The sequence below is a fragment of the Leptonychotes weddellii genome, chromosome 2 (genome assembly GCF_054177405.1).
Source record: "Leptonychotes weddellii isolate Sample4059 chromosome 2, ASM5417740v2, whole genome shotgun sequence".
Classification (NCBI taxonomy): Eukaryota; Metazoa; Chordata; class Mammalia; order Carnivora; family Phocidae; genus Leptonychotes; species Leptonychotes weddellii.
In genome coordinates, this window is record NC_138370.1 from 111,779,950 (window position 1) to 111,807,696 (window position 27,747).

The 27,747-nt window shown below is 33.8% G+C and overlaps 1 protein-coding gene across 9 annotated transcripts in view; it reads right to left on the reverse strand.

Moving 5' to 3' along the window:
• CCSER1 (coiled-coil serine rich protein 1) overlaps nucleotides 1-27,747 on the reverse strand; it is a 474,700-nt gene that overhangs the window by 224,365 nt on the left and 222,588 nt on the right. For all 9 annotated transcript variants that reach the window (XM_081812135.1, XM_081812140.1, XM_081812138.1 and 6 more), the window contains one exon: nucleotides 14,778-14,871. In XM_081812135.1, the coding sequence (XP_081668261.1) occupies nucleotides 14,778-14,871 (94 nt within the window). The remainder of the gene's footprint in view (nucleotides 1-14,777; nucleotides 14,872-27,747) is intronic.

Here is a 27,747-nt window from a genome sequence, read left to right on the forward strand (position 1 = left end):
CTGAAACAGAGATGTCTGTTCTTACATTTAATGAACCCACACTGTTATGTTTTAAGACTGTCTACTTTTGAAAGCTCTTTGCTTTTTCTCTTGCTTTTTGGCTAGTAATCCTTATTTTTCACCACATTCAGCATGTTTGGTTGAAGCAATACTTTCTCCTCTTCTAAGACATTACTATGATTTTCAGCAGCTTTGGAAAATATGTAACTGAATATACTAAAATTCTATGTAAAATTAGAAGCAGCAAAGTCTAGAAACATAGTGAAAAGAACCTGTCATTTAACGTTAAGATCTGGATTAATATTGGCTGCGTGAACTTCAGTAAGTTTTTAAGTACAGAGTATTAGCTTCTTCCATTGTACTTGGGATATATTAACACCTATTTCAGAGTGTTATTGTGATAATTTGATGAGATAACATATTTGAAATCCCTTGTAAACTGTAAAGCTGAATACAAATGTATGACCAGGATACTATCATCATTATCAGAACAAGACTGCCATCTAATGGTCACTAAGCAGATAACAGGTACTCTAACCTCTTTAAAGCAGAAATGAAAAGCACAATAGCACCAGCTGATGAAACCCATGCATGAAATGACAACTAATGTCAAAATTGCATCCTCACTACAGTATTACCCCAACAGTGTATTTCGAGAAAACATTTCACACCTTCATTATAACTTCTCTTTCTGAAAACTAAACATCATTGAGAGCCTTATAGAGCGAAAAGAGTAGGTAGGCATCAAGTCACAACAGTATAATTTAAGCCCTCGTTCTGTCACTTACTAGTTCTGTCACCCTGGATCAAAAACAATCCTCTTCTGGGTCTCCATTCCTTCATCTATGAAGTGAAAATAGTAATACTTTCCAGAGAATTGTTAGGATTGGAAGTATGACGCAAAGAGTTTATAAATTACAGCTTAAAAACAGAGCAAAACAAGCAGCAGCTAAGTGCCTAAACCAATGCTTGACACAACAATGCTGCTTCAGTAAATACATATAAGTTAATTTCAGTTTCTTGCATGAAGTTAAAGGCAAATCTATATAAGTGATGCCCATAACTAGAAATTTTTTACAAGATGGGGGCACAGTAGGAGGACCCTAGGGTCATCTTGTCCCATGAACACAACTAGGTAACTATGAAATCATCCTAAATACCCCAGAAATCAATCTCAAGACTGACAGAACAAACTCCACAACTAAAGGGAGAAAAGAGGCCACACTGAAGTAGGTAGGAAGTGCAGAGATATGCTTCAGGGGAGAAACAGAGTGTGGGTGCTGCTGAGGGGAGGGAGCCAGGTCAGGAGAAGGGTGAGAGAAAGAGTAACACACAGGGGAATGCACAAGGAGATTATTTCCCCAAAGCCATTGGCTTGGAAAATGAGAGGGGCTGAGTTTCATGAGTTCTTGCAACCAGCAAGACTTAAAGTGTGGAGTTTTAAGGTCAGCAGGCTTGGCTGGATGAGAAGTGGTGGGTGGGTGGGGGGGTGGTGAGTGCTCTGATCCTGGAGAGAAGGCCGGCAGAAAACCTAGGGCAGACAGTGAAGAATGCCTGGAGCATACAGGTGAGAGATCATTCACTCTACTCAGGGGATGTCCATGAGAGGCAGCAGTTCACTGAGATGCCTCTCTGGGAACAAAGGAGCTAGCCAGCACCATTTTCCTCCCCCCACCCTTCAGCATAAACACAGAGCCACCCGAGGGAAGCAGTGCAGCACCAACACTGAATGCCTGACTTGCTTACACCAAGCCCCAGCTCCCTGTGCTTTCAAGGCACTGCCCTTCTGAGTCACGCTTGCCTTAGTCCAGAGTGATGGGCCCCTTCCCCAGAAGACTAACACAAACCTCTGCACATACCTTGTCTCTGACCAGAGAGTTCTGCAGGGCCTCAGTTCTGGTGGAATTGGTATCAGGTCTCATTTCACAAGCAGATCAGAGCACACCTAGTTTAATCTTGCTACATTCAGGCAAGAGAACAAACACTGCCCACAGCAGGCAGGGAGAGCCTCTACAAAAAAGCAGCCTGAAGGACAGAGCAGCCAAAACAGAAAAGCAGAGTGCATGCAGCACAGACTGGAGACCCTCCCTGAAGTGCCAGGCCCTGGGCACTACATGACCTCTTATTCACAAGGCCATTACTTTCAGGAGCAGGAGACATAACTGGCTTTTGTAACACAGAGAAGGTTGAGAGACAAAATGCCAAGATGGAGGAATTTATCCCCAGTGAAAGAACAAGATGCAGCCACCGCCAGAGATCTAAGCAAGACAGATATAACTAGCATGCCTGATGGAGAATTTAAGGCAACAATCATAAGGATACTCACTGGGCTTAACAGAATAGAAGACATCATGGAGACCTTTACCACAGAAATGAAAGATTTAAAAAGAATCAATCAGAGATGAAGAATGCAATAAATGAGATTGGAAACAGGTTTGATGCAATGAACACAAGGCTAGAAGCAGAGGAATGAATTCATTACATACAAGACAAAATAATGGAAAATACTAAAGCTGAAAAAAAGAGGGAAAGAAGAATTATGCAACATGAGAACAGACTTAGGGAACTCAGTGATTCCTTCATTTTATAGGAGTCCCAGAAGAAAAAGCAAGAGAAAAGGGAGCAGAAACATTATTTGGAGAAATAATAGCTGAAAAATTCCCTAATCTGGAGAAGGTTCAAAACAGACATCCAGACCCAGGTGGCACAGAGAACTACCATCAAAATCAACAAAAGCAGGCCAAGATCAAAACATATTGTAAATAAATTTGCAAAATATAGGGTGCCTGGGTGGCTCAGTTGGTTAAGTGACTGCCTTCGGCTCAGGTCCAGGTCCTGCATCAGGCTCCTTGCTCAGCAGGGAGTCTGCTTCTCACTCTGACCCTACCCTCTCTTGTGCTCTCTCTCTCTCTCTCAAATAAAATAAAATCTTTAAAAAAAATTTCAAAATATAGTGATAAAGAAAAAATCTTAAAAGCAGCAAGACAAAAGAAGTCCTTAACTTACAGGGAAAAACCCACAAGGCTAGCTGGAGATTTCTCAACAGCAACCTGGCAAGACAGAAGGGAGTTCCATAATATATATTCAAAGTGCTGAATAGGAAAAATCGGCAGCCAAGAATACTCTATCCAGCAAGGCTATCATTCAGAATAGAAGGAGAAACAGTTTCCCAGACAAACAAAAACTAAAGAAGTTTATGACCACTAAACCAACCCTGCAAGAAATATTAAAGGGGACTCTTTGAGTGGAAAGGAGAGACCAAAAGTGACAAAGACAAGAAAGGATCAGAGAAAATCTTCAGAAACAATGACAAAACCAGTAATAAAATGGCAATAAATACATATCTATGAATAATTACTTTGAATGCAAATGGACTAAGTGCTCCAATCAAAAGACACAGGGTGTCAGAATGGATTTAAAAAAACAAACAAACAAACAAAAAAAGACCCATCTCTATACTATCTACAACAGACTCATTTCAGACCTAAAGACACCTGCAGATTGAAAGTGAGAGGGTGGAGAAATCTTTATCATGCAAATGGATGTCAAAAGGAAGCCAAAGTGGCCATACTTATATTGAACAAACTAGACTTTTTTGTTCTTATATTGTTTTTATCCTGCTTTGGTATCAGGGTAATAATAGCCTCATAGAATGATTCTGAATATGTTCCCTCTATTCTATTATTTGAATGGTTTTGATAAAAGATTGTCATTATTTTTTTAAATGTTTGGTAGAATTCATCAATGAAACCATATAGTCTTGGGCTTTTCTGTGCTGGGAGATTTTTGATTCCTAACTCAACTTACATTCTTGTTACTGGTCTAAGAAGATTTCTTATTTCTTGGATTCAAGATTCAAGATTGAATCTCAGTGACTTGTGCATTTTTAGGAATTATCTGGTATTTTTTTCTACGTTATCTGATTTATTAGTATATAATTATTCATACTAATCTCTTATCACACTATGTATTTCTATGGTATCTGTTGTACTGTTTTCCATTTCTCATTTTGGCTTTTGAGCAGTCTAGCTTTTTTTTCTTAGTTAATGTAGTTAAAGCATTGCCAATTTTGTTTTTTTTTATTTTTCGAAAAACTTGGTCATTACTTTCAATGTTATGTTATTGTTTATTCTGGTCTCTATTTTATTTATTTCTGATTTTTCTTTGTTATTTCCTTCCTCTACTAAATTTCAGATAAATTTCTTCTTTTTCTAGTTCCTGTGGTGTAATGTTGTTTATTTTAACTTTTTTTTCTTAATACAAGCATTTATAGCATAAATTTCACTCTAACATCTACTTTTGCTGCATCCCTTAGATTTAAGAATATTATGTTTTCTTTTGTTGTTGTTTTGAGACATATTATGATTTTTCATTTGATTTATTTGGCCCATTGCTTGTGAAGCAGTGTGTTGTTTAATATTTACATATTAAATATTTAATATTTACATTGTAGAAAAAATGTGATATATCCATAAGATGGAATACTAATAAGATCATAACGAAGTAATGAAGTACTGAGATATATATATGTATATATATATTACATATATATGCTACAACATGAATAAGCCTTGAAAACATTATACTCAACAAAGTATAATGTTACAACATGAATAAGCCTTGAAACATTATACTCAACAAAGGAAGACCATCACAGAAGACCAATATTGTATCATTCTGTTGATATAAAATGTCCAGAAGAGGCAAATCTTTACAGATAGAAAGTGGCTTAGTGATTGCATGGGGTTGGAAGTGTGGTGAATGATGAGTCACTGCTAATGGGTACAGCACCTTTTCAGCATGACAAAAATGTTCTAACCTTACATCGTGATGATATAGGCACAACACTGCAAATATATTAAAAACCACTGAACTGCATAACTTAAATGTGTGAATTGTATGGTATGTGAACTATACCTCAACATTTTTTTTTATTTTCAAAAAGAAGTGATCAACTACAATGGGAAAGAAATTTAAAAGAAACTCAAATCAAATCAAATATTTTTTGGGAATGCTCAAAAAAAAAAAAGAAAAAGAGCGAGCCAGTTTTAAACAAAAGCTTTTGTGTACTTGTGTTTTTAAACTGTATATGAATTAGTTTTATTAGTCAAAAGAATCAAAATTATTAACACCGGGGCATATGGATGGCTCAGTCATTAAGCGTCTGCCTTCAGCTCAGGTCATGATCCCAGGGTCCTGGGAACGAGCCCTGCATCAGGCTCCCTGCTCAGCCAGGAGGCTGCTTCTACCTCTCCCTCTGCCACTCGCCCTACTTGTGCTCTTTCTTGCTTGCACTCTCTCTCTCTCTCAAATAAATAAAATCTTTTAAAAAAATTAGTAACACAGAGCCTTCAGAGTCAGAAAAAATTGGGGTCCAGATGAGACAGCTACCTGCCTGTAGTACTTTATCACTCAAAATTTCAATTTTCTCAAATGTGGAAGAATTATTTACCTCATTGAATTGGCACACAAACTCAATAAATGTTATTTATTATTCTTTTATTATTTTATTTAATACTGTAATTGTATAAGTTTGGAAATACATGATAACCACAAAATTAATTGCATGTGTTGTGGCATTCTGCACTTAAAATTTGAGAAATACTTTACTTGAAAATATGGTTGAGATCTACCACTAATAGAGACTGGAAAAGATCACCAAAATCAGAAAGATTGGGTTCCTATTAATCTTCAGGAACATCACATTTTATCATGCGTATTGTAAAAAACAGTATTAGTTATAGTTACTAAAAAATATTATATGCCAGACATGATATAGACATTCTACTACACTTTACTATTCCTCATAAACTTATGAGGTAGATACTTTTCTTACCCCCATTTTCAGATGAAAAAAGGAAAACTCAGATTAAATAATTTTTTCAGGTCTATACAGCTTGGTTGGTAGCTGAGATCTAACTCCAGAGTCCAGATTTGTAGCTACTATGTTATACTTCCAAAATTAAGTGTCACATATTTCTCAGCTTTATATAATCACACTGAAGATAGCTTACACATATTTTTTCTGACCCAGACATATCAAAGCTTGTAAAAACTTATAGTTAATTTTTATAATTTTCCCTGTGTGAATGTTGTTGCAATTTGTACATTACCATTCATATTAGCAAAGCCACTAGGGTTTCATCTCAGCTCTGCTGTGCTATTATCCATTAAAAATTAATAACAAAAATTACCTCCTTAATTAATAGGCACAGGAGGAGTTCCTAACTCACTGTAGAATTTTATATTGCTTGTTCATCAAACTCAAAATTATTTAGCAACTACCTAATTAATTCCTGATTGATATCATTGGGCCATTACTTCTCCATTTGCATCTGGACATATACCAAGAAATACTGCCCTAGGTGTTTTTATATATAATGTCCAAAATAACTAACAAAAATAACATAAAATTTCTTCACCCAATCATCCAAATGACCACTGTATTGTTTTTATCAAACAGTAATAAATAAGGAAAATATATTTTCAATTGAGTAACTCATTTGCAAGTTATAAAGACCAAATTTGTATAATACAAAGTAACAACCTGGTTTTCTCTCTGAACATTAATGATTTGGGTTAATAAGTTTTAAAATATTTAACATGGGAAATTTATTATTTCTCTTACAATTACTATTTGAGATATGTTGTGGTATTTGAGACACATGACTAATACCTGGGAAAAAAATGTTTCCATGCATTTAAATGCATTGGTTTTAACACAAAGAAATGTACCACCTGTTATAAGCAAAGTGCCTTAATTAATTTTTGAATAATTAGTACTAACAAAACATCACTTTTTTTTCTAATTATTTATTTATTTTAGAAAGAGAGGGAGAGCATGTGTGCATGAGCAGTGAAGGAGGAGCAGAGGGAGAGGGAGAGGGAAAGAGAATCTTCAGCAGACTCTCTGCTAAGTGTGGAGCCTGAAGCAGGGCTCAATCTCAAGACCCCAAGATCATTACCTGAGCCGAAATCAAGAGTCCGATGCTTAACTGACTGAGCCACCCAGGCGCCCCTAACAAAACATCACTTAAAATAAAGCATATTTTAAAACAATATATAATCATGATGAAGCATTAAGAAATTAAGGACTATAAAAAATACCAATGATTGGACAAACTATGACTAGGAATTTAAGATGTCAAGAGAAGTAACCAACTTGTACTGGGCTCCTATTTTATTCTAGGCAACTGTGAAAGGCACTTTGCATATAAATATGTCTCCTACATAGATAGGATGATATTTTGAAATAGTTTTATTGTCATTTTACAAACGAAAAAAAATTGCTTTAAAAAAACTGGGTCATTTGCCCAAGGTCACTGTGGTACAGCTGGAATGTTAACTTGGATATGTCTATCTCCAAAGTGCCTACTCCCTTTTGATATTAATTTGTCATTTCTTTAATTAGAATGGATCTTATGATGTAATTTCCTCTCAGAGAGTTATTGTGAGAGTTAACTTGAGAGAGCTTAGGAAAAGAGCATAGCTCATCACAGGCTATAGCTTTCCTTTCCATCAACTTGGATTTCCACTACTACTTGGTAAAACTGATGCACAACCAACTCCTAGTAGCCAAGAAAAGAATTGGGAAAATGACATTTTAATGAATATGTTCCAAGCAGGTAACACCAAAATGTGTTTTAGCTTTATTTAATTAATTACGATGCTTCAATGTCAAATTAGTCAGGTGCATGTTTCACATCATTATTTGAAGATAATACTGCAAACAGTCTAAATAGAAGTGTGCCCTTATTCTAGTTCACCGTGGAAAAGAATAGCTAAAGATTAAATGTTCTGAAAGAAAATCTCAAATTCTTATTCTTATTTCTTTATCGAACACTATGCACTGTCCAATATTTAACTGGCATTATGATAACAACTATTTGTAGAAAAGTTATCTTATTTAGTCACATAAGCATAACATTTTGCAAACAGTTCATTTTGGAGGACTCATCAGGAAGTAACATTGCTTAACATTAGATATTCTACTGGGCTTTATGGCAATTACCTTAAAGTAAGGTGGGGAAAATGATTGACAACATCTACTTCAACTATCTTCACTGCTAAAATTACCGAGGAATGTTAATATGTATAAGGAACTGAATTTTATTTTTGGATTAAGCAAGATCCTCATAAAATTCCTAGCTTTTGCTATCCTGATGTCACCATTTAGAACTGTTTCTCCTGAATTGGTAGCGTGATGCCACCAGCTTGTACGAAAAGGAGTTGCTGAAGAATTGTTTTTTGATATCAATCATTTATATCTTATATAAAGACATGTGAGCAAAATATACTTCAGTTCTTAGTGACAAAAATTCACTATTTAATAAAATGCATTGACTGGCTAACTGAATGATTGATGGCATATATTTTTAATCATGCAACTGGTTGTGTTTCCTTCTTCACATATGTTAGGAAAGCATTCCAAGTAACACTTCTATTCACTATAGTGGTACTATATATGTTTTGTGTGCCAACTTCACTTGTATTTTCATCTTATTTTTTGTATCTTTTTATCATTATTCTATTTTCCTCAAATGATTATTACTTTGCAAGATGCTTAAATGAATAGAAAAAAATCCTCCACACAAACATGTAAAACCACATAAAGAAAAATAAGGAAAAATATATTGCTGGTATTTTTCTTCTGACAGACTGTACAGTTCATAACATGTATTTCACTGTAAGGAAAAAATTTTTTTAAGATTTTTATTTATTTGAGAGAGAGAGAGTGAGTACAAGTGGGTGGGGGGGCAGGGGCAAAGGGAGAGGGAGAAGCAGACTCCCTGCTGAGCAGGGAGCCTGATGCAATGCGGGGCTCCATCCCAGAACCCTGGGATCATGACCTGAGCTAAAGGCAGAAGCTTAACTGATTGAGCCACCCAGACACCCCTTAAGGAAAATTTTAAGGTCCTTAATTTGAGTCTTAGAGATATTAAATGCTAGTGAATTTTGTTGGTACCTTCTTTTTTCCCCAAAAATACTATTGAGGTATATCTAAAGAACATCACTGCTAAAATCTTGCATGATTCAATTTGTGGCAAAAACAACACCATACAATGAATAAGAGAGTAAAGAGAAATATAAAAAGTGAGAAGAGTCACAAATATATTTTTTAATTTATCAAGGTATAAAAGATAGCATCTCATATTTTTTTAATCAAAACTGTCTTTGGTCATGTATGCATTATAAATGATTTATTAAGTAAGAAGCAATAAACAGAATATTTTACCACAGGGGAAATGAATGTCTTGCATTAAACAAATTGATAATCCTGTATTTGAAACATGATGCATATTAATTATTTATTGAAAATATTATCCAGAAAAGTCATTTAAGCATTTATTCAAGAAAAATATGATTAAAGACATCTGGAAGGCAGGGTGCCTGGGTGGCTCAGTTGGTTAAGCGACTGCCTTCGGCTCAGGTCATGATCCTGGAGTCCCAGGATCGAGTCCCGCATCGGGCTCCCTGCTCGGCAGGGAGTCTGCTTCTCCCTCTGACCCTCCTCCCTCTCATGCTCTCTGTCTCTCATTCTCTCTCTCTCAAATAAATAAATAAAATCTTTAAAAAAATTTTAAAAAATTAAAAAAAAGACATCTGGAAGGCTTATCCATAGGATTTTTAATCTAAAAGCTTAGCTTTTATATTAGAATTTGCAAAGATAAAATTAGCTAATGTCAAGATCAAAAGTAAATTATTCAGAATAGTTGCTTTTATTTTTTTGTCCCCAAGGCAAGTCTCCTTTTGAGAACTCATTTTGAATTCATATACCTTTCCCTCATTGAAATTGTGCTTTCTTACTTTCATTAATAATAATAATAATAATAATAATATCCATTTACTGTACCATAAAACAGATATTCATTTGTACTATTATTTGTACTACCTCTCCCTTTAGAAAAGGAGAGTGTTAATTTAGGACTCCATAGATACATTTATATATTAAAAGGATTTGTGGAACTTTACTCAAATTGTCCACTGCACTAGTCAAAAACAAACTTTAAAACCTAACTGTAAACGTACAATTCCCCTTTAAGATGAAAATACAGATAGCAAAGAATTTTAAAAAAGCATATTAAAAGATTTCCAAAATTGTTATGACCACAATAATCAACAGCTATCTCTGCCAAGGTAGGTATGGTCATAAGTGCAAAATTTTCAACAACATGATGAAATACCTAGATACACATCAAATTGTGCAAGTAGGTGGGCATTTCTATGACAAACACCTTGAGCCACACAACTCAAATTGTTTTTTTTCTGCTTTGTTTGTGCTATTCTGATATTTTAATTGCCTAGTTGATATACTTTAGCTCATATCCCTTATACAAGTAGTACATAACTAACAATGATGTATATTATATGAATATTAACTATGTACACTTATTATGCATTCTATTTCCATTAGCATGTCTCATCATATGTTAAATGACTCAAAATGAGTAATGTCCAATGTATACATGTTGAAAGAAATGCGAGGAAATTTTTTTTAATTTCATAGTTTCAAACACTGTATAGTAAAATAGATCTCCTAATTAAAGGTCTTTGATTTTCTATAGAAAAAAATAGAATGATTGAACTTTACTAATTTTTGTTTTATTTTTAATCCATTTTTATTCACTACATACATGGCCAAAGATTTCTAGCTATGTTTTAAATAAAAGCACATTAACAGAGAACAATTGAGCATCTACTATATGTAAATGACTATGGTAAAAAGGACAGGAGAAATTCTACAGTTTCTATACATTAGGTTATTTCTTCAATCTTTGCAAATTTAACCATTAATAATTCTATGTTAAACTAAATAAAATTTATAAATGCCACACATGACAATTACTAGAAATATATGACTAAATATTCTCAAAACAAAAATATTTCTCTGGGCTTTTATAAAAATCACCTTGGCCATTATATTAAGCCTTACTGTAAACTGCTATAAATCTTTGCCTTAATAAGACTCTAGAAACAAAAATTGAAATGTTTTGCCCTAACAAACTTTTTTTAAACCCTCAAATGATTTTTAGTTAGTAATGTAAGTAATAGAATTTAATGGTATCATTATTTTAGTTTTCAGACTTTTGAAAATCACTTCTATTTAAATCATTTTAAAATGGTTAGCATTAATGAGCTTTTTATCAATATCAATTATCAATAATGAGCTTCTTATATTTTGAGAAGACCTTTAATTATGTTGCTTAATAAAAATATAAATTTCATAAAACCTATTCAACCAGAAATTCTTCTTTCTGAGCTAATGTGCATAAACAGATAGTTGTGACTTTTTTCAAACCCTATAATGTGTCATCCAAAGTGAAACAGGTTTTCAAAAGACATTTTATTAGGTAACATTAAACAAACCCAAGTCACTCTAAGGAATATTTCATATATCAGAATTGTACTTCAGGTAGGCAAAGTGAGATCATTTACCTCATGAAAAATTTGGCTAACTCAGTTGATTCAAGAGGTATTCCAGTTTTGGCTTCAACCAAGCTACCTATATCCTGAAGTAGACTCAGGAGATTTACAGTTTTTAGTATATCATCTTTTTCCTTACAATAAACTAATGAAGTACATAGCACCCATTACTTTATAAAAAATGAAATTAAAGTTTAAAAATGCTTGGTTTTGTTCCCAAGCAAATAAATTGAGCTAAGTCTAAATTTATATCTTTAAGTCACCCTTTGCTCTTCATCATGATTGCCTATCAAACACAACTTAGATTGCTACATTATAATTCTTTAAATTATTACCTGGTTTTATTTTTCATTGTGAATATCTTTAAAAATGCAAAAAACAGAAAATATTACAATTAATGACTGAACCTTTCACCCCAAACACTTAGTGCTCCGCTTTGAAAATTTTCAACAACTTTCCAATTTTGTTTCATCCATTCCCTCTTCCATACTTGTTGGTAAAGTAAATCTCATATATCATATTGTTTCAACCACAAGCCTCTCTCTAAAGTTTTCTTTAAAAAAACAAAACAAAAACATTCAATACCCAACAAAATTAATAATTCTGTAATAATTTAGTCATTTCTCAAATTTCTCTTATTGACCCAGAAATATATTTTTATAGTGTTTTAATTTTTTCAGTAAGTGTGCCAACAAAGATGTCACACTGCATTTGCCTCTTTTAATCTATAATACCCCTCCCCTCTTTATTATGCCAATTACTTGTTTAAGGAACCAGACTGCTACCCTGTAAAATTCCTCACATTCTTATTTGGTTGCTGGATTCCCTCTCTCCTCATCCCAGTATTTCCTGTAAAATCACAATTTAATCAAGAGAATTGAATACATTTAAGTACTTGTAAGTAGGAGTGGTGGTGCTGTATACTTCTCTGGGCATTGCATTAAGAGGGAAAAATGTCTAGTTGTTACAATTTTAGTGATGTCAGTGATTAGCGGATTTACGTATTGCCAGTCTAAACCAAAATTGCAAAATTCTCCATCAACAACACACCCTTACAGCCATGCTATGGCACATACAGACATCTTCATTATCCTTTTAATGACTGCTTAGTATACCATTGTATATTCAACAAATGTCCTGTTGAAGAACATCTGAGGTGTTTCCAATATTTTGTTATTACAAATATTTTGCAATGAATAGTTATTTGCATACATTTTTTTGTATAGCTCCAGTATTTAGGATTAAATTTCTAGACATTGGATATTTGAATCTAAAGGTAAATGCATGTATAGCTTTGCTAAATATTGACAACTCCCTCCAAAAGGGTGTACATTCTTACTATATGTAATTCTTCTAAGATAAATACACATGAATGACAAAATTGTATAATGTATCTGTATAAAGCTGAGAAAAAAATCTGCATTTTTAAAAGACTATCTGTCAAATCAACTGCAGCAAGAATGTTTTAAAAAATGATTGTCCTAAATTTGTATTCAACCAGAAAAAACTTTCAAGTAGCTTCTTTGGATATTAGTCTACAATATAGAGTAATAAAATATAAACACTGTAAAATATAAACACAGCCTTCTTTTGACAATTTTTAATGTGATATTACCTATAACATAAAAATACTGCATGAACAAAAATCATTATAAAATATTGGAACTGGATATAACCTTAGAGATTATTTCTAATTCTTTTTTTTTTTAGATTTTATTTATTTGCGAGACAGAGAATGAGAGACAGAGAGCAGAGAGGGAGGAGGGTCAGAGGGAGAAGCAGACTCCCCGCCGAGCAGGGAGCCCGATGCGGGACTCGATCCTGGGACTCCAGGGTCATGACCTGAGCCGAAGGCAGTCGCTTAACCAACTGAGCCACCCAGGCGCCCCTATTTCTAATTCTTAAAAGTTAAAAATATGGATGCTAAAATCCAACAGGTTGATTTTTCTCAAATATATGCAGTAAGATCAAGATTTTTTTTTTAAGATTTTCTTTATTTAGTTGACGGAGAGAGAGACAGTGAGAGAGGGAACACAAGCAGGGGGAGTGGGAGAGGGAGAAGCAGGCTTCCCGCTGAGCAGGGAGCCCAATGCAGGGCTCGATCCCAGGATCCTGGGATCATGACCTGAGCCGGAGGCAGACGCTTAACAACTGAGCCACCCAGGGGCCCCAAGACCAATATTTTAAAGCTCCAGTTTAGTATTTTTTGAGAGGGAGAAGGAAATGGAAGAAAGAGAGTGATGGGGGGAGAGGCAGAGGGAGAAGGAGAGAGAATCTTAAGCAGGCTCCACACCCAGCATGGAGCCCGATGCAAGGCTCGACCCCACAACCCTGAGACCATGACCAGAGGCAAAATCAAGAGTTGGACACTTAACCAACTGAGACACCCAGGCACCCTCATATTATTTCTACTTTAATTTGAAAATGACTGTTAAAGATGTACATACAAGAAAAAAAAAGTAAGCAACAGCTTGTCTTTGTACCCAAATATCTAAATATGAATAAATACTTAATCCCTATAACCTATTTTAACAGGAGTAATTTTGGTATTTGAAGATATGACAATTTGTGCTTTAATATAAATTTAAACTATTACAAATATAATGGGATCCCTTCATTCATTCATTCAACAAGAATTTACTTATCTCATACTATAACTATGTGTTTATGTGTTCACAAGTATGTGTTTGTGGTTGTTATTGGCAATTATTAATTTTGAGGTCAGCCTTTTTGCATCAACATTAACCTATGCGGCTATTACTGAAGCAGTTAAAATTTTTAAGAGTACACCTTGATATACAAAACCTCCACTTGGTTATATAAAATAAATGAAAAATGCCATTGTAATGGTTTTTTTCTTCCCTCAAAAAGAGAAATATTAACTTTTCCATTATGTGTTAAATTGTAATTTCCTTCTTTGAAATGCCTTTATAGGTTTTTTTTCCCTATTTTATAACTGTCTTCCAACTGGATTTATATTTCCATATTAGATTTTTTTTTTAATATTTTATTTATTTACTTGACAGAGAGAGACACAGTGAGAGAGGGAACACAAGCAGGGGGAGTGGGAGAGGGAGAAGTGGGCTTCCCGCAGAGCAGGGAGCCCGATGTGGGGCTCGATCCCAGGACCCTGGGATCATGACCCGAGCCGAAGGCAGACGCTCAACAACTGAGCCACCCAGGTGCCCCCCATATTAGATTTTAAGATCACCAGAATCATGTGCCAATGGTACCTGGCTAGAAACTGGAGATGGAAAAGACTGAATGCATCCTAAACAATATGAAGTTTATCAATGAAAGCTAAATGATTAGGATCAGAGTTGTATGATATCGTGTATTTATTTAACACTTACCCGAAGGATGAAGATTCTGTTCCTCCAAAAACTCTAGATCAAGCATTAGATCATCTTCATCCAGTTCACAAGATCCCAAATTATTCAAAACATCCTGAAGAAGAAGCAAAATCAATAGTTAGAGACCAAACCACTGAGAAATTGAAGAAATATCTACATTCAGATGCCATGAAGCAAAAAAGAACTCAAAATTAGAAATGAAAAGTTTTAGCTGAATCCCAGAAATTATTTGACCAGCCCATGGGCTTTAACATTATCTGTCTAATAAAATATTCCAAGAATTATTATAAAAATCTTAACTTCCACTAAAACTGCTAAAGAGGATATAAAGGTTTTTTCAAGTTTATAGAAGTCTGTGAACTGAAACTTTATTTTTTTATATTTATCTTTCAAATCTGACAACTTTCTTCTGACACATTTAATGAATTCTCAAACAAATTTTGTATACAGTGCCAACTGTTAGATATTAAGCGAAGATCCAGTTAACCATTTCCCAATTATTTGCTTAAGATTAGGAAGGATGAACAGAAGAAATAAGCATCAATTAGATTAAAAATTAATTATTGACTTTCATAATGCCATAAATGTCAGAGCTAGATTACATTTTTCCCTTCCCTTCCATTCCCTCCCCTTCCCTTTCCTTTCCCTTCCCTCTCCTCCCCTCCCCTTCCTTCTTTCAGAGAGCAAATAGCAAAATAAACCAGAGGGGTATATTGAGAAGTCTTGAGGGGAAACAGTGATGTGCAGAGGTAGGAATTCTTGAAGGAGGAATAAGGTCCTAATTTGTGTATTTGTGTATATAGATAGGTGGTGACTATATTAAGAAAAAGCAATAATTTAACATTTAGAAACTAGACTGAAATAACAAAAGTACATTTTTGTACATGATGCTACATGTACATGATGCTGCATGTAGTAAATGACACTGTATCTTAGACCACTTATCCTACTGATGTGAATGTTACCAGAATTATTTATGTTTAAAGAACTAAATATTCATTTTAAAAAGCCCAGTGATATTGTCAAATGGAAACTGAACACCTTAGTTCTAGGAATTGAAAGTAAGGACACTGTGGGGAAAAAAAAAAAGAAAGAAAGGACACTGTGACTTTTAAATAAATTATTCTCACTGTAAAAAAATAGAATTAAACCTTACTAAACTTTAAAATCATGTGGCATCTGTGAATAGAACACAATAGTTTCGAAGGTAAAAAATATCCCCAAGTCTAAGGGATTCTTTCTACTAATGGAAGTTACAAGTAGTCATTATCTCATTGTATTATATTACATTGTATCTGTATTAATTACAAGGTAACTAGTAATTTAAACTATAAAAAAGAAAATCAACTGTTTACTGGCAGTTTTATGATACACTGTGGCAGGAATAGCCTACTGAGAATAAGTTTCATATTTACATAGCATCAAAAGATGTTATAAAATATAGGCAACAAAAGATAAGCTGCCATCCTCGAAAATGCAAAATAGAATATTAAAGCAAGAAAAGAAGCATAATTCAAGTTGAATGTGGAAAAGAAAGAGTTTAGAAAAGGGAGGTTTGGTAAAGTCACTATTATTAGTGTCTATTAAGCGCTATCCAAATGAGAGAATCTTAATCTGGAAGTCAAGAATACTTTGGTTAAAAAAAAAAAATGTTTTATAGTGAAAATGTACTACTTTATCCAGCTTCAAATTAGTCTAAGTAATTTTAGTCTTATATTTAGAATTTCATTGACCAATATTATATTCTTGTTTTCATCCAAAATTCGTATGTGGAAGTCCTAACCCCCAGTACCTTAGAATGTGATGTGTCTGGAGAGAAGTCCTTTAAGGAAGAAATTATATTTAAATAAAGTTGCATGGGTGGGTCCCAATCCAATAATACTAATGTTCTTATAAGAAGAGGATACTAGGACACCGGCAACATAGACAGAGGGATAATGATGTGAGGACACAGCAAGCAGGCAGCCATTTGCAAGCCAAGGAGAGAGGATTCAGGAGAAATCAAATCTGCCTACACTGTGGTCTTGGACTTCCAGCTTCCAGAACTATAAGAAAATAAATTTCTATTGTGTAAGCCACCTACTCTGTGGTATTTTGTTATGTTAGCCCCAGCAAACTAATACGGTCAACAACATTTAGAAAGCAATGAAGGTTGGAACAAAGGAAGAAAGGAAATAAATGAGTACCTGGAAGATGACTATCACCTTTTTTTGTTATGCCCACTAAGGACATCTTTTTCATTGTAGGATTCTATGGTTTTCCCTCTTCTATTTGAAACCACCCTGCCCAATCCACCTTGCTATGGTATCAGAAGAAGGTACCAGGTTCTTACATGAGCCAAACCCCCTGTCTTTGGTAAATAATCCAAGATGAGCATCTTAACCAAATTTGCTGATCGCAACCCTTCTGCACAAATGAGACAAGTTTCTATTTGGTGATAGATATTACAAGATGTAAAATGACATCATCACAGAGGCCTTGGATTTCATTATATAGTTAAGACCAGTCTAAGTCTACTTGAAAAATAAAATGTCATAGTAGCAGGTCTTCTGGTTCCTGGTTCTAACAATTCCAGAGGTCCAAAGGCATTCATGATCTTTTCAAGGTTGAATTTTGAATTTTTACATTAATACATCCAAAAAAGCTTGAAAAAATAAATTCAAAAAAAGATTTATTTTTTTAACAAGGAAATATTTAAAAATCCTGCCACTGATATTCCTACATTTAATTTAAGAAAGTAACACCAAGAAACTGAACAAATTAAATTTGGAAAACTTACTGCATTGTTTCAATTTTATTCTCATTTTGCAGGTGACCCTTGACATTTGGATTAGGATGGGTCCACTGACCACCAATCTAGATGAATTGTTCTTAAATCTAATTCTAATTGTTTTGTTATCTTGCTAAAAAAGCACTTTCCTGTTAGTGTAGTGGAGTCTTTGAATCTGGTAAAACCTCATAGTAAAAGGAGAGAAGACGCAGCAACAAAGAAAATCAATATGAACTCATAAACCTAAAAATAATATCTTTTCCAGATCTCTCCTTAAAAGAGACCAGTAGCAGTAACAGTACTTTTGCCCTCAGCCAGCACGTATGGGCAATCCAGATACTTGCTGCCCAATATCCACCAATAAAAAAAGAACCAGAGCTCCTTGGGGAAAGGGGGAAAAAACCAAGAAAGCAAACAAACAAACAATGTTTCTGTGTCATCCTTCTGTTGCCAGAAAACAAGTTTCATCTTAAAAAAAAAAAAAAAAGTCAGAGGCAGTTTTGAAAAGCTAAGGAAGCCTAAATGGCTTCTCCCTGGCTAATCTCTGATATATGAACACAAAAAAGAAAAATTATGGCTAGATTAAACAGCTTGAGTCTGTTGAAGGCTAAGAGTTCATAATACTCAAATAGAAATGTTGACATGAAGGATATGAAGAGGCGCTCATATTGGGTGTCATTCGTAAGTGATGAATCACTAAATTCTACTATTGAAACTAGTATTACCATATGTTAACTAACGAATTTAAATAAAAACTTTAAACAAAAAAACAGAGGTGCTCATACCAAAAAAAAACCAACAACACATAGAGGGTAAAATTTCTTTAATTTCTATTGTTTTCCAATAAATAGTTAATATATTTTGTTTTTCTAACTATATGTATGTTTATAATAAGATGACATATATTTCTTTCCATTTGTTTTAAGGAGAGACCTGTAAACATCAAAGTAGCAGCATCAAAAGTAATTCTGTACCAGGAATAGAAAATATTGATCCGCTCTGGGGGGGTCACACATAATAACCAAATGGAAAAGGAGTCCAGCAGTTAATTAACACTAATGATCATACCCTGTATCTAACAGGGCACAACTGTGTGTTTCGAACATTTGATAAATTAGTGGAATATCTAGAAGTGGTAACTAAGCAGAAATAGTCTCTCATCTCCTAGAAGATAAAAAGTTAGATAGCTCTACATTTAATAAAGATGTAATAATGAAAGTTCATGAGTTTTTAATAATGTTCATACACCAGATCTATATATCACAATAACAGGGAAACTGTTTTGTAACACAAGCAATTTGGATTTAAAAAAATAAATCATTTTGTGAGGAAACACCAGTATTGCCAAAATTAAAAGCTAGGCTTGAACTTAAATAAATAAGCAAAGGCATAAGGGCATATAACAAGTAGATTTTAATTGTAAAAACAAAGTCCAACCTGATGGCCAGTATCCTCAATCTGAATTATCTCTGAATGTATAGCAAATTCCAATGACTAGACAAAAATTTTCTAATTAAAAACCCAGAATGTGCATGTTTAAGAGATAACTTTTAATTCTAGCATGGTTATTAAATCTTAGGAAAATCTCAGAAAGCTTGGAAATAATCTCAGATATCTTTGAAATCCTAGGGAAATATGAAAATTTCCATGTCAGCAAAGTGTAATAAGAATAAAGATAAAAAGAAATGTAAATTCCTAGTATCACCATATTAGTAACCAGTTTTAGGGTAAGCATATGATAGTTTGTGGGGTTACTGTAATATGTATATTTTTTTTCTTTAAAAATGGCCAAAGCATTTAAGATAAATTATCATGTTAGATATGGTATTTTATAATACTTTAGTAAGAATTTGATTATATAAAATTTGAACCAATGTTTAAAGGCCATGGAAAATTTAATTTAATCCATATTCTAATTTATTGGTATATAACATTTGCATGGATATTTTGAAAAGAATTGGTTGTTTAATTGTAATGAAATACTATTTACTAAATTCATAATATTAATAAATTGGATATTAAATCAAGTACAATTACTACTAAGTATTCTCTAAGTAGATATTTAAAAATCTATCAGTAACACTGAATACTCATGTAATCTCCCAAATGAGTTAGACCCATTAAAAGTAAACTAAAAAGCTATTAATGTAGTAATTCAAAAATTAATCTAAACCCTAGGGATATAACAATGAACTTAACAGAGCATGTTTTCTTCCTTCACAGACCTTACAGATAACTGTATTCTAGTAAAGAAATACCATTTTATATAAATAAAGTATTTTTTTAAATAAATCAATCTCCTGTATTTGGTTAGTGTGGAGCAATTCTCCATAGCCTGGTTGCTATTGGCTGAAATAGTAAAATTGAATTTCTGAAGCTACTAGGTTAAAAAAACAAGCTCTGATCACTCTATTAATATGTAACCATTCCATAAAACCCATTCTAAAATAACCTTTTAGCATTATTTCTTTATTGCAATAAAGATAATAATTATGATCCTGCTAAAAAAAGGAAGCAGAGACATGTCACCATACAAGGAAGCATTGCTTTAAAAAGAAAGAATTCTATCAAAGAAGATTATTAAATTATTAAAACATTCTTTAATTCTGAGATTACAAAGATGTTATTAATTGTATATTTATAATGCTCTATTTTAGTCAAAGGATTATCCAAATAGGCTTAACTTATCCAAAAGGCGACAAATGGCATCCTGATCTGGACTTACATAGTTGTTTATGAAATATGTAATTAACACAGTAGAAATGCTCTGATCATTATTTGATCTAAAAGTGAAGAGATACTATTCAAATTAATAGGAGATAGTCAATCTGGTCCGCATTCTTCTTTTAGTCATTCTACATTATAATCAGGGGCTGCTAGGATATACGTATCGTTCTCCGATACTCTAATCATAGGAGTTTCCACAGAATAACCCTAAATGAAATATTATTTTTGAAAATATTATTTTATTATCAAAAAATGTATGATGTACCTATTGTAGAAGACCCTCAGTCAAACCTTCCTGTGTGAGCCTAAAAATACATTGAGATTTGCCTTACAATTAATTATACTTCCTCTACTTGGTAAAAATTATTAGGTCAACTAACTTGGCAAGTGTCTTTAAATAATTCATATTACCCCAAAAAGATAAATCACACAAATTATAAAAAATGATTAGTGTAAAAGTGGCAAGGTACCCACATCATCAAAAACAGGCATCAGAATAGGTTGGGTACATATAATTTGCAAGAATTGAGTACCTATGGGCGCCTGGGTGGCTCAGTTGGTTAAGTGACTGCCTTCGGCTCAGGTCATGATCCTGGAGTCCCTGGATCGAGTCCCGCATCGGGCTTCCTGCTCAGCAGGGAGTCTGCTTCTCCCTCTGACCCTCCCCCCTCTCATGTGCTCTCTCTCATTCTCTCTCTCTCAAATAAATAAAAAAAAAATCTTTAAAAAAAAAAAGAATTGAGTACCTATATATGCAGTGGAGAAGAAAAGAAAATACATCAATACATGGATATATTTTTAACACTATGATTTCACTGCTGTTTTTTGGAAAGAGAAATTAATACAACAATATTTTATAACTACTGCTCTGAAGGTAGTTATTTGATTTTGATTTCCTGATTGCATAAAGCATACTCAATCACTATGATAGAATTACCTTCACCTTTCAACATGGCAGCTGTGAAATATTTCCAAACACAGCTTGCTCTTTGCTAGGTACTGATTTACTGTATGGATTTATGTAGCTCAAAATATATTTTTAATAAATATTTTCAGAAATATGTCTTAGTTCTATCACCCCTTATTCGTAAGACTTTCCACAAGTCCAAAAACATACATTTTGCAAATATGAATGGTGATCTTATGTTATTAAAATAATATATTGTCATTATAAATATGCACAAAGGAGAATATTGTGTTTTAATTATTATGTGTCTCCTGTTGGTGGGAATGCAAGCTGGTGCAGCCACTCTGGAAAACAGTATGGAGGTTCCTCAAAAAGTTGAAAATAGAGCTACCCTATGACCCAACAATTGCACTACTTGGTATTTACCCCAAAGATACAAATGCGGTTATCCGAAGGGGCACCTGCACCTCAATATTTATAGCAGCAATGTCCACAATAGCCAAACTATGGAAAGAGCCCAGATGTCCATCAGCAGATGAATGGATAAAGAAGACGTGGTATATGTATATATATATGTTTTATACATATACATATACATACACATATATATACATACATACAATGGAATACTACTCAGCCATCAAAAATGAAATCTTGCCATTTGCAATGATGTGGATGGAACTAGAGGGTATTATGCTAAGCAAAATAAGTCAATTAGAGAAAGACAGTTATCATATGATCTCCCTGATATGTGGGATTTGAGAAACAAAACAGAGGATCATAGGGGAAGGGAGGGAAAAATAAAACAAGATGAAACCAGAGAGGGAGACAAACCATAAGACTCTTAATCATAGGAAACAAAGTGAGGGTTGCTGGAGGGAGTGGGGGGATGGCATAACTGGTGATGGACATTAAAGAAGGCACGTGGGCACCTGGGTGGCTCAGTCGGTTAAGCGTCTGCCTTCGGCTCAGGTCATGATCCCAGGGTCCTGGGATCGAGTCCCGCATCGGGCTCCCTGCTCAGCCAGGAGCCTGCTTCTCCCTCTCCCAATCCCCCTGCTTGTGTTCCCTCTCTCGCTGTCTCTCTCTGTCAAATAAATAAATAAAATCTTTAAAAAAAATAAAGAAAGAAAGAAAGAAGGCACGTGATGTAATGAGCACCGGATATTACATAGGACTGATGAATAAATGAACTCTACCTCTGAAACTAATAATACACTATATGTTAATTAATTCAATTTAAATTAAAAAATTATGTCTCTTTGTATTTAAATATGAAATATTTAGCAAAATGAGATTCTTAAAGCTATGCCCAGAGTTGCTAATTTGTCCCTTTATACTAATAAAAGATAAACAGTTCTGTAAATACTAAAATAACGAAACAAGTATCATGTTCTAATATTTCATATTTCAATATTTTTTAGGAAAGTTAACATTTATATGGATTCAACTAATCACAAATTTTATGGATTTTTTTTTAAAGATTTTATGTATTTATTTGACAGAGAGAGACATAGCAAGAGAGGGAACACAAGCAGGGGGAGTGGGAGAGAGAGAAGCAGGCTTCCCGCCAAGCCAGGAGCCCAATGCAGGGCTCGAGCCCAGGACCCTGGGATCATGACCTGAGCCAAAGGCAGATGCTTAATGACTGAGCCACCCAGGTGCCCCAAATTTTATGGATCTTAAACCAATATCTGAATTCACACAAAATTTAAAATAAACTCTGAACATTTTAATTTTAATCTATGCAAGGAAATAAAGTTAATTTTATTATTAAGTAATAAAAATAGGAAACTAGCAAGTGTGAATATATTACATAACTAGTAAACTTCATAAATAAAAATTAAAATGTAATAATTGCTGTTAATTTAAAAATGCATATTTTTACAAAGAACAAGCTGATGGTTGCCAGAGGAAAGGAGGTAGGGGGATGGGCAAAATAGGGGAAGGGGAGTGGGAGATACAGGCTTCCAGTTATAGAATGAGTAAGTCACAGGAATAAAAGGTACAGCATAGGGAATATAGTCAATGGCACTGTATGGTGATGGACAGTGGCTACACTTATGGTGAGAGCAGCATAATGCAAAGAGAATTTGAATCACAATGTTGTACACCTAAAACTAATGCAACATTATATATCAACTATACTCAATTTAAAAATTTAAAATTTAAAAATTTAAAGTGCTTGTTTCTTAGCATCATTTAAAATAAGGAAAAGAAAACATGGTTATCTGTTTTCATAACAAAGTAGAACCAAATGTCACTGATACCATCTCCTTGATTCTAAACCTGACTGTATCATTTTGTCCCATTGTCAATGAAGCAACACAAATAAATAATCTTTATCAAATAGTCTTATCCCCAACAAAAGCAACATTTGTTCAATAAAATACTACAGTTACACCATGTGTAACTGGCTAGAGATGAACATGGTAATGTGAAAAAGAATGATCTAACAATTAGAATATTTGAAGTTCTAACACTACATCAAAAACTAATGATGTACTATATGTTGACTAGCTGAAATAATAAAAAAAAATATATAGGGATGCCTGGGTGGCTCAGTTGGTTAAGCATCTGCCTTTGGCTCAGGTCATGATCCCAGGGTCCAGGGACTGAGTCCCGCATTGGGCTCCCTGCTCAGGGGGCGTCTGCTTCTCCCTCTGCCTGTCACTTCCCCACTTGTGCTCTCTCTGACAATTAAATAAATAAAGTCTTAAAAAATAGTTTTAAGAAAATTATAAAGGAAAAATTAATTAATTAGAAAAAATATATATTATATAGAGAGATCATTATTTCTTGCCTTCATTCTTATTTGTGTACTGGAGAATTGAGCATTCCAAAGTCATGATGTGTACTCTATCATCTCCTAGTTGGTGTCCCTGTCAACATTTTGCCAAGAATCATAACAATTCTTCAATTTTCACTACACACTTCTCTAAGATTATTCTCATGAAAGTATTAATTTGTATATATTCCCTCATTATCTAACACACAAAAAGGTATCAATAGTATATATCTACAGAATAAATAGTAATTACCGTCATTCAAAATCCCGTAATATGATCTCCATCTACCTCTCCAAAATTGCTTCCTGCAAAATTATTACAACCAAACATGTTTGTTCATTTCTGGAAATGCCATGTGCATTTCTTTCACTGCACTGAGTATATTCCCTTGTCCCAAATGCCTAAAGAGCATATACAAGATAACATATTTATACTTTTTTTTAATGACAGGAATTTTTTACAACACTACTTATAATAGCACTAAAAAATATTTCTTGATAGGAATATTTAATGATAGGAAAGTTTAAAAACTTTTCTCTAAAAAAATCCCTTTATATGCAATATGCACTGGTTCTCATGAACCATAAGACCACCAACTGTACCCACACTAAGCAGAGTGCATTTGCCTAGGAAATCATATGGACTACTCATTGTACTTCTTGCTAGAGAAAAACATATATGACTGCCTCATTCTTTGTACTAACTCTGAGCAGAGAGTGCTTACACTTGCAGAATCTTTAGTGTGTATTACTGTAGTGCATGGAAAACAATGACTCATTTACTTAATATCTTACTTTTTATATTATAATAATGTCTCAGTTAATTATCTGAAAATGAGGTGTCTTATTGCCAAACTATTCTGATTAAGAACTATAGTGTCCTTTATAGAACACCATTTTTTTAAACTATTAGATGTTTTAAGGAAAATACATTCATGTATAAGCATTCATGTATAATACAGAGGAATGTTTAAGGACTCTTAATTACTAGGCCTACACTAGTTTAGTTGTCTTAGAATTTCTAAGGTGTGTTTTCTTTTTTTTTAAGCTTCATTTTAGCTTCACTGGAAATGCTTATTTTTCACCATTATTAGTGTATGTGGTTCTGAAAACTGTATGAGATTCCCATCACTCTACTATTCTAATATATGCTGAATTAGAATTTGCCAAAGAAAACCTAATATGTAAGCTTGTTAAACCACTAACCATAGAGAAAAATGAAGACAGCTGTTCTAGTGAAAAATGGGTAACTTTAGGCATAGTTTTTTCTATAATTAAGCCTTAGGTTTTATTCCAGGTTTATTTTTATATATGTATACAAGATACTATGAAATTGATAAATATTTTACTGATTCATAAATTAATTATAATTTTATTTATAAATAAATAAAATAAATAAATAAAATAAAATAAAATAAATAAAAAAATTGGACTCATAATTTTAGTAACAAAAATTAATTTATTCCCGGGCCACCTGGGTGGCTCAGTCGTTAAGCGTCTGCCTTCAGCTCAGGTCATGATCCCAGGGTCCTGGGATCAAGCCCCCCATTGGGCTCCCTACTTGACGGGAAGCCTGCTTCTCTCTCTCCCACTCCCCCTGCTTGTGTTCCCTCTCTCGCTGTGTCTCTCTCTGTCAAATAAATAAAATCTTTAAAAAAAATTAACTTATTCCCTTATTCAACATTTATTTATTTTTTTAAGATTTTATTTATTTATTTTGACAGAGACAGCGAGAGAGGGAACACAAGCAGGGGGAGTGGGAGAGGGAGAAGCAGGCTTCCCGCGGAGCAGGGAGCCCGATGCGGGGCTTGATCCCAAGACCCTAGGACCATGACCTGAGCAGAAGGCAGATGCTTAACGACTGAGCCACCCAGGCGCCCCTTATTCAACAATATTTATTGAAGGCTTACCAAGTGTACTAAATCCTGAACAATGAATAAGAGAGGAAATTTCCTAAACTAGATAATAAATATGCAAACAAATATATATTTTCAGCTACTGATAAATACTATTTTTAAAAAAGATTAATATAATATTTACTGGTTATAGGAGGCAGCTACTTTACATGAGGTGGGCAAGGAAGGCCTTTCTAAAGGTGTCAGTAAGGCTGAGTCATGAATAATAAGCAACCATATGAAAATTCAAAGGGAAAAGCATTCCCAACAGAAGAAACAATATATGCAAGTCATCTAAAATGGATGTGAGCTAGTATGCAAGGCAGAGAGAAGGCTAGAATGGTTTGAGTTCAGAAGAGAGGTGCTGGGGGGGATTGGGGGGGGCGGACACAACAAATTAGAAAGCAAGGCAGTCTGGGTCATTTGTTAATACCTTTCAGGCAAGTAAGGAATTTAGACATCACTGGAGAGTGACACACTTAAATATAGATATTAGGAAAATCATCCTGACCACTCTGCCAAGAATTCATTGTGAGAAAATATTTTCTAATGGGTCCTAACAGTCAAAAAGGCATGCATTGTTTTACAGATGTAAAGCTTAAATCTAGGTGAAGACACAAATAATAAAGTAATAATATATCAAATGTCTTGAACATAAAGATCATTAATGACTTAATACAATTGTATATAATGCAGTATTACTGTTTAAAATTTATCAAAATTAGTGCCAGAAGATTTATTTAATCTATACTTATTTTATAAGAAGAGAAGAATCCATTTTTATGATTTTCTCATTTCACTTTCATCACCCATTCACCCTATGTAATAGCATTTCTTTTTTGTTACTACTTTCTGAGACATTCAGAATGCTTATCACAACTACTGGTGCTTTAATATAATTCTGAGAATATCTCTCACTCTTAACCATGAGATATACACCACAATTTCCATAGAAAAGTGTCAGAGGAATTAAATGACCTGCCTGAGACCGTAACACTAAAGTTGCAGAACCAAGATTTAAACATGCTTGTCTGAAAAGTAAGTTTCTCCACTATGCTTCTCTTCAAATGGTGTAACTGAGTGTGTGTGTGTGTGTGTGTGTGTGTGTGTGTGTGTGTGTGGTCTTGGAGCTATTAAAAGAAATCCTCTCAAATACCAAGAACTGTTTGTTTGTTTGTTTGTTTGTTTAAGGCTACTAGCATTTTACTAGATGTCTGGACATTAAGTGAGCATTTATAGTTTTGAAAAAGAGGTCTAGACTGGTTTCCTTGAAACTTCCCAAACAGTTATATTCCCATTTTTTTCTAAGTTCTATGGACTCTCAAACAGTTTAATCTCTTTGGGCCACAATTCACTTTCCTTTAAAATGAGAACAAATCATCCCTGATAATCTACTTTCTCTATCTGTAATTCCTTTCCCATACAAATGATCCTTCACTATGCTGTTTGAACATGTTAAAAAAAAGTCTAACCTTTCTAATTTCACTTGACATTTTATTTCTTTTTCACAGTTGCAAATTGAACCAAATGTCTTTTTTATTTACAAGGCATGCACTTGTTGTGATAAACACCAGGTGTTGTATAGAAGTGTTGAATAACTACATTGTACACCTGAAACTAGTATTACACTGTATGTTATCTAACTGGAATGTAAATAAAAACTTAAAAAATTACCAGCATTAATTTTTCCCATGTAGCTTATAATATTATTTTTATTTATATCATTTTGAAAGTATGATGTATTGTTCTCCCTTTGTAGCTCCTACAGCACTTAGCACATACATTAATAATTTAATTCAATCAATTAATATTTACTCAGAACCTTCTATATGTCAGGAACTGGGCAAATAACACAGTCTTGAATTTTGAATTTGTTGACTAGA